Genomic DNA, 15,972 nt, shown 5'->3' with positions numbered 1-15,972 from the left:
TCTGGTGCGCACCCCGTGCCACGAACGTGGACCCCGGGGGCTCCAGCACCACCACACGTGCTGCCTTCCCCTCTCCCCGCCTGTCACACAGATCCCTCTCGTTGCCTCTGCGGCAGCTAAACCACCCCTGGAGCCCCCCAGTGAGATTAAACCTCCGTTGGAGGGGGAAGCTTTGCTCCGTTGGATCCCCTGCCGCGCGGGAAGCCACGCTCACCGAGCTTCTTTTCTTCTCCAGATCACCAGTGCAGCAGAGACGGAGGCGGTCACTTCCCAGAAGCTGGTGAAGGGACACGCGTACTCGGTCACCGGGGCGGAGGAGGTACGTTCGCCACCCCGAAGGGGTGAAACGCAGCCAGCTTTGCGCGTGGCCTGGGCCGTGGCAGCCACAAATCCGTCTTCCATGTTGCAAATTCTCCAGTCTCACCCATTTTGCCAAATCAGGTTTTGAGCCCCTTTTCTCTGGAGAAATACTGAATTAGTCGGTGTGGTTTGGATAAACGCAAACTTGACTTCTTGGGGGTTTGACCAAAAAGCCCCTCTTTTTCCATAAGCACTGCTGTTTCCCAGTGAGCGGGTGGTGGGAAGCTCTGTGCAGAGGGCACACTACCCTCTGCTGGTGACCGGGCCCCTCGACACACTTCTGCGTAGCAGGCAGTACTGTAGCTTAAATGCACAGCAAGATGTGTGAGAGACGTGCCAAGCAAAAAAAAAAAAAAAAAAAAATTATTGTCCCTTAAATGCCTGCCAAACAGCACCTTTCAGCAGGGCACGATGTTCAAGTGCAAGGTGCCTGTCCAAGAGTAGGTCACTGGCAAAGTTAAGACAAGTGAAAACAAAGGAAGCAGATCGTGGCATCCTTCCACGTGTGTAATGGACTTTCAGTTACTTCACCGACAATTGTTTCCGAAATAATTTCTGAAACTCCAGAGTGAGGTGTAGAGAGCTGCTGACATGCTGCACTGAGGTGGATGCTGCTAACAGGCAGGTTTATGTGATTGCATTTGGTTCTTCTCTCACAGCAAAAGCAGTGAAGAGGGAGTTTGACCTTAATTCACAAACAGGCATGATTTAGCCAGGCTTTTCCTTTGGAGATATAGGCAGGCTTTGTAAGGATAGTTCATCTTGGGCACTGGAGCATCATTTCTGGACTCTGGGCTGCTGCTGCTCTATGCAGTTTTCTTGGCTTTGGGCTCTAGAGGTGCGCCAGCTCCTTCCTCGAATTAGTGCTGTATGTTCCCCATAAATATTGGCTTTTCCTACTGAAACTCAGACAGCTTTGTTTGGCCTGGCCTCAGTGTGCACAGAGATCAGCAGATAACAAGCCAGGGCCTCGGCGCAGTGCGAGGAGGGGCTGAGGCTGCCGCATTGCGGGGCATTCCTGTGGTCAGAGGGGTTGTGGCCACACTGAGTATCCTGTCTGATGCATTGATGCATTTGAATATGAAAAGGCAGTTTGTACATAAATGACAACTCAAGAGAAATATCCCCTTGTACCTGCTTTTTGGCAGTCCTGTAGCAGCTTTATGTTCCCTTTGCTTGAAATCCTGTCAGAGGTAATTTTTTTAGCAACACGAAACGGACATTGTGGTTATCGTGAGCTTTGATTTGTGCATGCTATAAACCTTCTCTGGACAAGGTTGGGTGCATGGACCTCATTCAAAATCAGTTTGACTTCATGGCTTTTGGACCAGATGAGTGCGTGTTTTTGTATATACACTTTAGGGTTTGTGTAGCACTGAGATACTTACTCTGTCATGTCCTTTAATTCCCATAGAAAAGGTGAAAGGGAGCACAGTGCTGAATCCCTGGATAACTCTCCATATGCTTCTGATCCCATCAGGTGAACTTTCGAGGAACGGTGCAGAAGCTGATCAGAATCCGAAATCCCTGGGGGGAAGTGGAGTGGACCGGAAAATGGAACGACAAGTGAGTCGATGGCTTGCACGTAGCCTGTAGGCTTTTACTGCAGGGGTATGATCATGTTTCTGCTGTCACCTGTCTTCTCCCTACTTCAGATTCCTCTCTAAGTCACATCTGAGTGTGGTGTTTGCTCTGAGCTGTTTAAAAGAAGCATCCCACCACTGTCATCTCCCACGTAGGCGTCACAGCACGCAGTGCCCTTCATACAAACACCTGCCTTCGCGTAAGATGCGGTCATTTGGCTGGTGGCTCCTACAAGCCTCTCTGTACTTTCTGCTCCTTTAACATCCCAGGCTCAGTGGTGAGCTACAGAAAACTTTCCTGCTAAAAGGGCTTTAAAAATCCTTTTCTGTTGTTAACAATGAAAGACGGAGTTTAGTTCTGTGGCTGGACAGTATTTGTTCTGGGTCTTCCTTTTTCTAAAATAAAGCTCCGTCTCAGTCAAGGCATTAGCACTTTCTGCAAATAAAACTGGTTTTGATCCTTACCTTGTATCCTGGTTTCAGCTGGGATAGAGTTAATTGTCTTCCTAGTAGCTGGTACAGTGCTACGTTTTGAGTTCAGTATGAGAAGAATGTTGATAACACTGATGTTTTCAGTTATTGCTAAGTGGTATTTAGACTAAGTCAAGGATTTTTCAGCTTCTCATGCCCAGCCAGCAAGAAGGCTGGAGGGGCACAAGAAGTTGGGAGGGGACACAGCCAGGACAGCTGACCCAAACTGGCCAAAGGGATATTCCATACCATGTGACATCATACCCAGTATATAAACTGGGGGGAGCAGGGGGTGGGAGGAATCGCTGCTGGGGGACTAAGTGGGTGTCGATTGGCAGGTGGTAAGCAATTGCATCATTTGTACATTCCAATCCTTTTTATATTACTGTTGTCATTTTATTAGTGTTATCATTATCATTATTAGTTTCTTCTTTTCTGTTCTATTAAACTGTTCCTCTCTCAACCCATGAATTCTACTTTTTTTCCTGATTTTCTCCCCCATCCCATTGGGGTGGGGAGGGGGTGAGTGGGGGGCTGCGTGGTGCTCAGTTGCTGGCTGGGGTTAAACCACAACACCTTGGATATTTAAGAAGTGAGGTATCGAATATCCCAGGTCCCTGTATTTTAATGCTGCTGTGGTTTGAGAGCCCTGGAGCTGCTGTCAGCTAGATACTGTGGAGTATTGCAATTGCGTGGAGCTGTAAGCAAGTGAAATCATTGTGCCAGACCAGCTACATTTAGGATTTAACCTTTACCCTGTAGTTTATGTGGGGTTGTCTTTCAGCTGCCCAAACTGGAGTGGTGTTGACCCTGAGGTGCGGGAGCGGCTGACCAGGAGGCATGAAGATGGAGAATTTTGGTAAGTAGCACTGGGTTTCCATTCAGGCTGAAGGGAATGTCTTCTCCTCTGCTTTTTTCACAAAAAGTAACCTCTCCCAGTACATTCTCTGAGATGGGTGAGCAAATTCACCCCAAATCCTAGTGCTAAATGGCAGTGGTAGAGATGGAGGATAGACAAGGTGGTTGTACAGAAAACCTGTCCATCCTAAGGAGACGTTGCCTGTGGCATTGCCTCCCGCAGGATGGCGTTCAACGACTTCTTGAGACATTACTCCCGCCTGGAGATCTGCAACCTGACTCCAGACACCCTGGCAAGTGACAGGTACAAGAAGTGGAGCCTGCTGAAGCTGGATGGGAACTGGAGGCGAGGAGCCACTGCAGGGGGCTGCAGGAATTACCCAAGTAAGAGCACGTGGTCACCGCTGTGGTGGAGAAACCCTTCATATTCGTCCACTTGTACTTTGGGCCCTGATTCTGGGAGCTGGTTTGGGGTGGCCTATGGAGGAGGAGGATATACCTGGAATATCCAGGACTGATGTCCAAAAAGTGCAGGTGTTTGGGAAATGTGTCTCCCTGGTGAGGGTCTAGTTGTGGTTGTAAAGCCTGGGGAGGGGAGTGTCAGTTTTTCCTTCTCACAGCTGATTTTGAAAGTCAGAGCTGCATCTGTCCTAGTTGACATGTATATATCAGCACAGTTGCTTTCAAAGAAGCCTCTGAGCAGTTTGCATAAATCCACTTCCCAGACACTTTCTGGACGAATCCACAGTATTTAATCAAGCTGGAGGAAGAAGATGAGGATCCTGATGATCCTGAGAGGGGCTGCACTTTCCTCATTGGCCTGATTCAGAAGCACCGGAGGAAGCAGAGGAAGATGGGAGAGGACATGCATACCATCGGCTTTGCAATTTATGAGGCAAGTAAGGCAGTACAGGTGCATGGGAGGAAAAGGAAAACTCGCCCTGTAAATAAGGTAGTGCAATTCTCAGACTGGGCTTTTTACCAAAACTCAGCTGGGTTGACACCAGCCGCAGCAAGGAAAAGTCCACTTAGATGTTTAGAAAATTATCCTCCGTGAAAACAGTGGTCAATCACAGGGACAGATACCCAGAGAGATGATGGAATCTGCATTCCTGGAGATAATAAAACCTAGAGTGGACAAGGTCCTGAGCAACCTCATCGAACTTTGATATTGGCCTTGCTTTGAGTAGGAGCTTGGACCAGATGACCCACAGAGGCTGCTTCTCACCTATAATACTCTGTGCTTCTAAATGGAGGAGCAGAAAAAGTATTTAAAAAAACAAAAATTAAAAGTGCAGAAACCCAGTCTGACCTTCACTTTTCAGGCTGTGGTGAAAAGCGGCAGAATGAGAGCAGCCATGGTAGGGGTGTGACACTAGCTGGGGCACCTGCGCTAGCTTGGGGAGCGTGAGCCCAGCAGCAGAACCAGCCAAAACACCTGTAAAACTCATTCTGCTGAGTGAAGGGTCAGAGACGTGTCTATGGTAACTCCTTAAGCAGGACATTTTGTTCAGAGCTGCAAAGCAACAGTGCTTAACTGGAAATAATAGGACTGCTGAAAATAGGACTACTGGTCTTGCCCGTGGGTTGCTCTGTAACTGTAGGCAATATGTGCAACTGCTTGCTTTCTTGATATCCCAGCTTTGGAATAGCTTGTCAAAGAATTTGGTCCCCGTAGGCAAATAAGGTTTAAAGCAAAGCTAGGTCCCTGGAGTCCGTAAGGAAACAGAAAACTGCATTATTGTCTTGCTTAGCCCCTACCTCCTCTCCTGATGGCGGAGAGGTTGGGGGGTGAAAGAGAAGGTGGGAAGAAATAGTAGAGAAACAGAGTCCACAAAAAATATCACAGCGGGCCACAGGTTAGAGGGTCAGCAGGAAACCACGACCAGCGTGGCTGTGTCTGTGCCAGGCTGTGCCCAGGCTGCCCTGGGTGAGCCTCACCTGCCTCCAGGATGGAGCTGGGAGCTCCACCAGCAGTCAGCGTTGGGTGACAGGCACTCAGCGTTCACCTACCCCTGCAAGCCAAGTCTTTTTTTCAAGAGTGTGGATGTATCTGCTGAACAGCAGTGAAAAGAAGTAGCCCTGGAGCTGCAATTGAACAGGCAAATAACTCTCTCCTTTTCTCCTTGCAGGTGCCCCCAGAGGTACGTAGCATGCATTGGTGGTCAAGGTGCAGAGTTGGGGCTGAATGGCTTGTGGGAAGAAATGGTTCAGAGGATCCTCCTTCACTGCAGGACAATATTGACTGTGCAGAGTCTTAAAGTTAGAGGCCATTTATTCTGGAAGGGGCCTTGAGCCCGTGATGCGTTTTCAGAGCATCTTGGGTTGGGATGAGAGCTCTCTATACTGCAGAAACTCACCAAAGCTGCTCTTCCATGGGTCTTCTCCCAGCCCAGACCCACACCTCTTCCCCCAGAGCACAGCTGCTTTCTCAGGTTTGCACAGAGTTCATGTTTGACAGACAACTAATATTCCAAGGAAGTGTATATTTTCTTTTCCCTAAGCACCGTCTTTATTGGTTTTTGTCTGTTTCTACCTGCAGGTAGCTAATAGCAGCATGCCCCAGGGATCAGAGAGGGGTGGCAACGCAGTGATGCCTATGCAATAGGAGGCAGGGCTGCAGATGCCTTTGAGCTGTTGCTCCTCAGAGGAACAAATGAGGTTGAGCAAAATGCCTGGGTAATCTCATTATGGGGCTTGTTGTACCTTCGAGGGTGCATGCAAAGCAGCCGGGGCACCTCACAGCTCCTGAGGCTACGCTCAAACCAGCTGCTGTTATGTAAAACGTGGTTTCATCAGGAAAGGAAATGGTGCTGCCAGTTAATTAAATTTCTTATGTACCTTTTGAAAGCCTTAGCAGTACTCTGTCAGCCACTCAGCTTTCACCCTAGTGGTCCAAAAACCTGATTTCCATAAAAAAAGAGACTCTAGCTACAGTCTGGTGACTTTTCCCCAAAAGGTGGAATTTTATTTCCTACCGTGACAGCGGGTCTGACTGGTTTTGCATCCTTAAAAATCCAGGAGGATGGGAGGGGGAGGTTTCTGAACCATGCACATTCCTGATGTTTGATTCTAGAGCTGAGCTAGCCCACCTGTAAAACCCTCTGCAAAAGAGTTTGTTCTGGAAGATGTTACACTCCAAATATGCTTTTATAATGTGTAACGTTTATTTTATTCTTGGAGGCCTCTGTAAGCGGGCGCTCTGCTTTAAGTCAGCCAGACCTCAGAGACAGAGCTGAGCTGCAGTCCCCTGGTGGCACCAGCTCTGGGGGTCAGAGGGACATGGGTCGTAAGCCATCTCGCTTTAAAGAAAAATAGCTGGTGGAAGAGTTTGCCAAATGCCTTCACACACTGTTCATCACCTGCAAAATGTAAGCATGACCTGAATGATTTATTGGGATTATCTGCAAAATACGTTTGCAGCCTCAGCTCAAGAGTACTGTGGTGGGAAGCACTCACCCCCTTTCTCTTCTCTCTTTTGGCTCTGTTGAACAGACATCCTTTTTTTGTCCGTCCACATCTAATGGTCGTATCTGTTATACTTTTAATTTGTAAATGCAAGTACATGCAAACTGTGGGGTTTTTTTCTCTTTCTTTGCTTTTCATAAGTTTTCTGGCCAGACGAATATTCATCTGAGCAAAAACTTTTTCCTGACCAACAAAGCAAGGGAAAAATCAAACACCTTTATCAACCTCCGAGAAGTGCTGAACCGGTTCAAGCTCCCTGCAGGAGAATATATCGTCGTGCCCTCAACCTTTGAACCCAACAAGAATGGGGATTTCTGTCTGCGAGTCTTCTCTGAAAAAAATGCAAACTCCACGTATGTAGCTTTTTTGTAACCACGTAAGAACGGTATGGGCACATGGGTGATCTCTGGTCCTTCTCGTGGGTGTGGAAGGATGGAGCAGCCCAGGGCAGGGGTACGTTGGCTTCCTGCAGGGAGCGGGAAGGGGCAATGCCCAGTCGCCCTGCGTGGATGGGGTCACAGCCGTTCTTGTTTGTCCCCAGTTTCCCCATGTGCAACTGAGGAAAGTTTGAGTAAACTTAGCAGGAAGGAATGGTGGAAGAAAAATAATAACAAGTTATTGTTGTCTTTGTTATTTTTTTTCTATTATCGTTATTATTATTATTACCAGCACTACCTGGGCAGACGTTTTTAGTTATTGGGCTGTAGGCAGCTGGGCACCACAGCACAGATTGGTCTGTGGAGAGAAGAAAGCCCCAGAGAGCTGCAGGCTGGGTTCCCTGCTTGGGAGACAGAAATGCGTGTGCTTTCGGCTGTCTGGGAACACACTGATCACAACAATTGATCTCACACCTTTGAGATCAGGCTGGAAAAAAATTCAAGATACTTGCTCAACCAAATGATACCTTTGATAAAATGGGTTTTAATGGAACTGGCTCAAACCACACCGTTAGCTGTGAAGCCATGAAAAGATTGAGACATGTTGCATCTTAGAAAAGCAGCTGGGCTAAGGCCTTGGGAAGGGGTGTGGGACCTTTCATATTGAGTTCCCTAATTCAAAGCAAGCAAAAACCTTTCTACTATTCTGTAATCTTTTGTTGTATGGTTCTGTAGCATCAGAGAAGTGACTTGTTTTGGTTTTAATATTGATTTCTTTATCTTTCTAGGGTCATAGATGATGAAATTGAGGCCAATTTTGAAGAGGTATATCTTAACTTAAATGTTTTAAATGGAGACAATTTTGTTGTAAATAAGTGGGGTTGCAGAGCCTGTTCCGTGTGCAGGGTAGCATTTTTCTATAAGCATAATCAAGAACTGTTGTCCCACTTTGGAAACAGATCTTTCAATATCCATAGTTGAATGTCCAGCAAATGGGAACATCATAAGCAATAATGGAAACACATGTTGTCCTTTATCCAGAGTGGTGAGCTTGGGCTTCCCAGGTAGCAGAGATCAGGTGCTCTCTGTAGGGGTAACTGGAGCCATAGGAAATTCCTTTTGTACTCCAGGAATCCAGGAGTGCAGCCCTTTAGCCATAGGGGGGTGTTTTTGCACGTGATATTGTTTCCATGAGTAAGTAGTGGCTCACCGTATACGTTTGGTCTTCCTGGAGCTGGGGATGTTTTGCCTGCTAATGCATCTACCCCTCTGTGTGACTTCTTTTTTTTTTTTTTTCCTTTTTTTTTTTTTCAAGATGAGAACTTAACATTTTGCTTTCTTTTCTTTAAATGAAGACAGCTAGTCCAACAGTAGTAGTAGCAGCAACAGCGAAATTCTGAATTTGATAGTGATTTTTAATAGAACAAAGAATTTTAAATTTTCTTTAATTTTTTTTTTTTTTGTAAATGCCATAGCAAAAGCTCTTAATTCCTGCAGTGTTTCCAACACCAGCATTTTGAGGCACCCCTGACAATAAAACTGATTAAAATCAAAGTAAAAGCACTCTGTACCTTCAACTTTGCCATTTAAATTGTGTTTTGCTAGGGGCAAGGAAATGCATTAAGTCATTTTCAGGCAGAAAAGTTCCTCCTTTCCATATTCTCTGTTTCTCTCCTTTAGACCGAGATCAGCGAAGATGACATCGAACCCAGCTTTAAAAAGCTTTTTGGACAGCTAGCAGGAAGTGTGAGTGTTTTTCTGTTAACATCTTACCCGCTCACCCATGTAACCAGTAAGAGAGATGCCTCCCCCAGGATGAAGTTTAATTCTTGCACGGAGTCAGATCTCAAGCTTGTGCACAATTGTGCATTCAAAAATCTGTGTAGTTACCCACCTGCTTACAGAACAGATTTGTGAGCGCTCCTGCCGAACAATCTTCGCTCTCTTTGAACTGCAGGCTCGACTTTGATCTCCACAGGTTCCTAATTCTGCCCTTGGGGCAGAGCATTTGATGCAGGCGCTTGGGGCATGGCTCGCTCTGGGAGATGATGAGGGCTGGGCTGGGCCATCTCCCCAGGCTGCTCCCACCTGCCTGGGGTCTCGGGCAGACCCCACAGCCAGGTGTGCTAATGCCTGGGAATTGGTGGTGCTCCTGGGAATGGGAGGTGGGGAGAGCTTACCACTTGCATTTCCATCCAGGGGAAACAAACTCCAAGGGATGTTTGAACTTGGCCAACTCACCCAAAGGAGTCAGAAGCTGCTTATGAGATAGACGGTGTCTGCAGCTCACAGTGAAAAATTTTTCTCTTTTCTGTAGGATGCAGAGATCTCCGCCTTCGAACTGCGCAACATCTTGAATAAAATTATGGCTAAACGTAAGTACCTTCCTCCAACTGTGGCTTCAGCTGGCCGCCAGCAGATTTCCAGCGTGGCCGTGAGAGCACAGAGCGCACCATTGACCCAGGCAGAGTGAAAGCCTCGGGCTCTGCCCCAGGCCTGTGGCTTGGCTCTCCGTATGGCCGTGGCCACGTGCTATCTCTGCTTCTTCAGGGGGTTGTAAAAATGCCGGGGCTGTGCCTGCACCAAAGGTGTGTTTCACGGGACGTGTGCTTTGGCAGGATGCATATGGCCTTTTATCCCAGGGTCTGCTACTGGGAATTGGCTGCTGGGAAGATGGACGGATTTGATTAATGCTTGATAATAATCAAGAGAAGGTATTGGTGCTACTTTTAGTATTGAACCACTCAGGATTCAAACAGTAGCCCAGCCCAATGGTCTGGGGTGTCCCTGAGGAGGAGAAACTTTGGGCTTCTTTTTCTGTGAAGTGATTCAGAGCTTGGCTCTGTATCATTTTCCTTTCCATTAAACAGTGCTCGAGAAATAAGTGCTTGGAGAAGTAAGAGTCTCTTTAATTTCCAAAGTGAAATCTTAGCCAGGTAGCCAGGACTGTGTTGTATGTCTGTGTGCACCAGCCAGTTAGCAATGGTGTATTGCTGGTTACCAAGCTTGATTTGATGTTCTTCCTTTGCATGAAGCTACCTACCACTGACCTCCAAAGGTCAGAAGTGCAATGTTGTCTACAAAAGTCCACCCTTGTCTTTGTAGGCAGACAATTAGGGCAGGAGAGCTTTATCTCTGCCTGTTGCTTCTGTAGCACACCCACAAACTAGGCTAACTGGGCTGTCTGCTTGGGGAAACGTCACAGCTAACTTTCACCCTAAGCGTCTTTGTCAAAGGAAGTCACCGATGACACAGAAGCAAATAAGGGCTGATGTGTATACGCTGGTTATAGAGCTTATGAGCTATTTAGGAAGGTGCTATGGTACAGCGTGCGGTGATAATCCTGTCTCTTGCTCTTTCTTTACAGGCAAAGATATTAAATCTGATGGCTTTAGTATTGAGACATGCAAAATAATGGTTGACCTGTTAGATGTATCCTTTATGGCTGTGCCTAGATGATATTCTTCTGCCTGTGCTGAAGTAGGTGAGCTGCCTTTGCAGTGGTGGGTCCATACTGATGTACTAATAACTCCTGAGGTGAAGCTCATTTTACCCTGGTTCCCCTGAATAAAAATGGTAGTCCTTGCTATTACTGCTGGACCGTGGCACATGCCTTCTCCCAGGCAGCAGGGAAAATCCATTATCAGACAGGACGATCTGGTTTGAAGTCTTCCCAGCATTTGTGTGTTCTGGTTTAGCTGGGGACAAAGTGATGTTCATGCTGGGAAAAGGCACCTGGCTCTCAGCATGGTGTGGATAGCCTTGGCTGCAGAGTTTGAACATGCACACCTGGGTGTGCTTCACTGCTCTGCTGTCTGCCTGGAGTTGGTAAGGGCATCGTAAAGCCATGAGGACTTAGCAAATAGAAAATGGGGGAAACAAATACAGGAAGTAGAGAGCATGTTGGATTTTAGGAGCTTTTACTCCTAAGAACAAGGGCAAAAGTGTAGGATGAAGGATCAAGTCTAAGAATAGTTGTGTTCAGCTTCTCTGTGCAGTGGGAGTTGAATTGCATAGTTAGAAAAAGGGAAAATTACCAAACCAAATTGATGCTCTGCTATAATTTGGTGTAAAATATGGCAGTCTGTAGGGACTCCTTAGCAGTTTTTGGGACTGATGCCGTCACCAGGTTCTTTTGTTAGCTGTTTGTGCAAGAACTTAAGTTCTCCAAATAGCAGGCTTGGTTGTGGCTTTTCCTGTTTATAATCCGGACTTAGGACTCATGCTCCTGTAACTGCAGGTGTTGAACCAACTACACAGAACAAAACGGCATCATCTCGGCTGTTTTATACATGTATTGAAAAGAGAGAGAGAGCTGCCAAAGGAAGAGCAGAAAGAGCTTGTGAACTGATCATGGTTTAAATGAATCCATCATCTTACCGATTTAGAAAGACATCTTGGGCAACAAGTGTGTATTCAACAGGATGAGTCTTTCAGAGAAGACTTTCCATCCTTTTCTTAATTGCAATTTGTTTCAAGTATTAAGTCACAACTGCCCATGTAAGTAAACCCAGCACAGGGAGGGAAACCCCTTTTCCTTTCCTGCTGAGAGATTCCCTTAACTCAACAAAGAATGATGGGAGTGGTAAACTGGGACTGAAGGAGTTCCACACCCTCTGGACAAAGATTCAGAAATACCAGGTAAGACACAACCTTTTTGAGAGAATATGCAATATCAAATGTAGAGGTGGCTGCAGACCAATTTTTGCCTCGTACAGTGTGTACAATCACACTTCCCAAAGCAGGGACTCTCACTTCAGCTCACAATGCGTTTGTGTCCTCGGTCCCCCAGGTTTTGTCCCTTGGAGTCCTAGGGGGGGCAACTGCTTGTCCTTCAGGTGCTCGGGTGAAGGACTGAAGGAGAGGCTGCCTCTCCTCCTGCCTTACCCTCAGAGGGGTTTCTGTTTTGTTTTAACTCGCATCCAAGTATGTTTAGCCTTCCCACTTAATGGTGCGAGTTTGGTGTCACTCTTGCCACTTTGGTAAGAATAGTGCCATTTTGCACGGGCATTCAAGGAATCCTCTGGAGCCTTTATCTGCTCTGGCTGCTGCATGAAAACGACTTACTTTCTAAAGCTGCTTTTAGATGAACTCGGAGATAACTACCTAGTCCTTCAGACCAACATTGCAAATGCTTCTAAGTAACGTGCAGGCTGCATTTCACAATGCTTGACTTGCGATGAAAGCCAAAACATGCTCTGAATTATTGACAGGTTTTGACTTTGGGTTTTGTGTTCTGCAGAAAATTTACAGGGAAATCGATGTGGATCGATCCGGTACCATGAATTCATATGAGATGAGGAGAGCGCTGGAAACAGCAGGTATTTATATTGGTCTGTCTTTTTTTAAGATAATACCAGTTTCAAGCTGCGTTGATAGATGCTCACAAGTCTCCTGTATATCACTTGTAAGCTGAAAAATCCTGTGTTCCCAGACCTGAAAGGCCTCTGTTTAATATAGATACTCAGCCTGGGTTCCTGTATTTGGGTAGCAGTGTCTTGCCATGTTGGCATACTAAAAGCATCTCAAAGGAGTGACAGGTTTGCAGTTAGTTTCTTTAGTGACCAGCTTTCAGAGAAGCACAAATAACTGCAACAGTCTGGCCTTCTAACAGCATACTGTTGTCTTTCAGTGAGTCCCTCTGGGTATATGTGGCTTTGGCATAAGCCGGTAAAACTGGGACACTGTGATCTAGGGAATGGAAGTGGCTTGACCAAAGGGTGATGCTCACAAGAACATTAAAAGAAGAGTCAGTTTGCTACTGCAACCACTGAAAAGCAAATCTGAGTTACAGCACTGAGTGAGTGGGGTATCACAGAGCCATATGATCCCAAATTAACTTACTGATCTTCTGGGGCCATCTTAATGTCTGTGTTTGGGCTTTCTGGAGCTTTCCCCTCCTGTTACCGTGCAAGATGAGGCAGCATTTCTTTTTGTCCCAAAGTTTAGATACTCTTTGGAAATAGAGACCCATTTGCCCAAAGAAAGCCGCGGCTTCATCTCGGGTCTCAATGGGCTGAGTCTGGCAGCCACCTCATCACCCAGGGAAGGCCCATGAGCTGGAGCAATTGGCCATGTCCCCTGGGAAACAGGAGTACAAGTGTGGGAGCACATGCAGCAGGAAAAACACATGTGACCCAGTCACAGCTCTGAATCACTCCAAGTACAGAAGGGGTTGTTGGGAGTTTCAAAAAATGGAGTAAATACTCTTAACATTTGAGAATTTAACCAAAAGTAGCTAATTGAATTTCCGGCAGTGTATAAGGTTGTGGGGTTTTTGTTGGTTGGAGCTTTTTGCATTTTTTTTTCTTCCTTTTCTTTTTTAAATCCTTGACGTTGTATTTTTAGGGTTCAAACTGAACTGCCAGTTACATCAAATCATTGTGGCTCGTTTTGCTGATGAAGACCTCATCATTGACTTTGATAACTTTGTCCGGTGTTTGATTCGGCTGGAAACCTTGTTCAGTGAGTACACGCTTAATAACCTGACAGACTCTGTTGCTTTGTGTTTTCAAGTCCAAGATAATTTATTCAGACAACTTTGTACTGGAACCAAAGCAACTTCAAAGCTGAGCTATCATTCCGGCAACCCAGTCTGCATGCTCCTCCTAGATCTAGGAATCAGCTGTTGAGGCCAGGCTGCTGAACTGGATGGAGCCAGGCAGTCTTTCATGCAAACAACTAAATGTTGATTTAAAAACAAAAACCAGTCTAAACACAGATTGACAAGTAGTGTTACTTGTAGTTACTAGTACAGACTGAACCACTAAAAATGTTCAGTCTCATTCTTGCACATGAGCATGCAATGACTTGAGTGGCCCTTTCTGGTTTGGGGTGTAGACTGTTGTCATAAATTTTAGACTCTGGGACTAAATTCCTTTTTGATTCTGAAGCACAAGGAATGGGAGGGCTTTCCAATTAGTTCCTATATTCATCCTTGTCTGTCATCTCTCTGTTACCACAGAAATGTTTAGAAAACTGGATACTGAGAAAACTGGAACAATAGAATTGAACCTTGTCAATGTAAGTTCATTTAGCTCTAAAATGTTTGTTGTCATCTTTTGGGGGGAGGTTAACAGTAGAGACTCCTGCTTCATTCTGACTGATTATATGTATTCACAAATATGCTGGATTTATATAGATTGTGTATAAGCAGTCTTAAGAAAGGTTACCCTTTTTTAAAATGTACCTACATCACATTGTATTCTCTAACAGACAGGCCAGGTTCCTCGAATGTGCTGCCACTTTTCACTTACTGGCAGTAATTTTGGCCAACATGTATGCAGGCTTCTTCCCTGCCTTTTCTGTCAACAGCAGGGTAAAATGTAAATGCAGTAGTGACTCATGGTAATGACCACGTTTGCTTCTTTCTGCACCGTGTGCCCTGCAGAAAGAACTAAGTTAGGAGAAAACTACCCTCCTACACGTGTTCAACTTGCTTATTACCTGAACGTAACTTACTTCTGGACCTACATAGGACTGTGCAAATCATCCCAAAAGTCTTCTGACTTAAATGAGAGATAAATTTAAATCATTCAGGAAAGATCCTAAAATTACTTCTGTAACGGTAGACTTACTTTCTTCCTCATGCTAGAAATGTGAACGTGCATACTTGCTACGGGTGTTTTTACTAAACTTAACCTTGGGCCATTTTCCTCTCTCTCTTGTTATAGTGGCTGTGCTTTACTGTCATTTGAGCCACTGACATCAGCTCAAGAGACCTCAAAGAGAGCAAGATCAGATGAAGATAATCAAGCAAACATACAAGTAATATCTTAACATGAATGTGCCTTAACTTATGCATGGCAAATGTTGCACACAGTTACAAGAAGGAAAGTGTTCTACTTCAACAACAGCAGAATCTGCAACTTCATTTTAATGGGTCTGACAGTCTTTATCTACTACTATATATCCTCTGTACAAAAGCTTTAATTCAGTATAAATCCTCAGTACAACTTTTGAAAATACAAATCTTTGTATTTAAGGTGTTTTATATGACTTCTGGAAGAAAGCTCATTATAGCTTAGACAGTTTGGTTTAATAAGTGCTTTCTGAGTAACAGCTCCCTGCATACCTGAAACTAGAAAAGGGATGGTATTGCATATCCCTGAATACAGATAATGTTTAGGTAACATTATGGGTCCCTTGTGTGCTTTCTGCCAAGGCCCAGCATTATTCTGGTTAAATATTCTTTGAAGAATTTGAGTAGCAAGTACACATTTGACCAAACTGAAGGACAAGTCCTTCCCTCCTGACCATTGATGTGCCTATAGCAGGAGGCTGTTGGCAACCAGATGCTTCCAAAAGAAAGCCCATGCTCTCAGGTATCTTATTTATCTTCCTTTGCAATACAAGAAGGTATTTAAATAAAAAGTTATTCCTTCTGCAAGTAAGCACTTTTTTTTCTTAGATCATCAGAGAAAATCTGCAGAGCTTTTGCTGTCAGGAAGAGCATGTTGCCTTTAAAGGGGAAAAACAGCATTCTGGAGCAGACTAGGCACTGACATCACTCTAGATGTGTGTCAGTTAACAAAATTTTAGATAGTCTGATTCTTTAAAAGATTAATGCTTGAAAAACTAAAGGTTTCCAAGAAAGGTAAGTGATGCTCTATACCCCATACCCAACCTGTTAAAATCATGAAGCTGTGAACAGGAGCAGATTGCTGCTTCCAAGAGTTCTTACTACAGCTGGCTGACTTAAGTTTGCCTACCTGAGGAATTGTATCCTCCTTCCTATGAACAATTACGTGTACTTACAGGCACCTTTTCAGAAAGCAGTAAGGACTTGACTTACCTAATAGGAAAACATGAGCCTGAAGGGTAAGGCAGTGAGGCACTTCATAAATATGCTTAAG

General features: G+C 45.3%; 1 protein-coding gene across 3 annotated transcripts in view; it reads left to right on the top strand.

Annotated features, from left to right (window-relative positions):
• Window positions 1-15,506, top strand: part of LOC104317978 (calpain-2 catalytic subunit) — a 28,621-nt gene extending 13,115 nt beyond the window's left edge. Inside the window, exons 6-20 of one of the 3 annotated variants that reach the window (XM_069800063.1) lie at window positions 236-319; window positions 1,841-1,926; window positions 3,199-3,273; window positions 3,496-3,656; window positions 3,998-4,179; window positions 6,882-7,093; window positions 7,906-7,942; window positions 8,798-8,863; window positions 9,435-9,492; window positions 10,485-10,549; window positions 11,690-11,758; window positions 12,360-12,438; window positions 13,466-13,582; window positions 14,082-14,140; window positions 14,791-15,506. In XM_069800063.1, coding sequence (XP_069656164.1) covers window positions 236-319; window positions 1,841-1,926; window positions 3,199-3,273; window positions 3,496-3,656; window positions 3,998-4,179; window positions 6,882-7,093; window positions 7,906-7,942; window positions 8,798-8,863; window positions 9,435-9,492; window positions 10,485-10,549; window positions 11,690-11,758; window positions 12,360-12,438; window positions 13,466-13,582; window positions 14,082-14,140; window positions 14,791-14,814 — 1,374 coding nt within the window. In that variant the 3' untranslated portion in view covers window positions 14,815-15,506. Of the gene's footprint in view, window positions 1-235; window positions 320-1,840; window positions 1,927-3,198; window positions 3,274-3,495; window positions 3,657-3,997; window positions 4,180-6,881; window positions 7,094-7,905; window positions 7,943-8,797; window positions 8,864-9,434; window positions 9,493-10,484; window positions 10,602-11,357; window positions 11,759-12,359; window positions 12,439-13,465; window positions 13,583-14,081; window positions 14,141-14,790 lie in introns of those variants that run through there. The other 2 variants (XR_011327414.1, XM_069800064.1) reach the window with 2 other exon arrangements.
• Window positions 15,507-15,972: the final 466 nt, after the last annotated feature.

This window comes from Haliaeetus albicilla, chromosome 13 (assembly GCF_947461875.1).
Source record: "Haliaeetus albicilla chromosome 13, bHalAlb1.1, whole genome shotgun sequence".
Lineage (NCBI taxonomy): Eukaryota > Metazoa > Chordata > Aves > Accipitriformes > Accipitridae > Haliaeetus > Haliaeetus albicilla.
The sequence above is the reverse complement of the archived record's forward strand: the minus strand, read 5'-3'. Positions and strand labels throughout refer to the sequence as shown.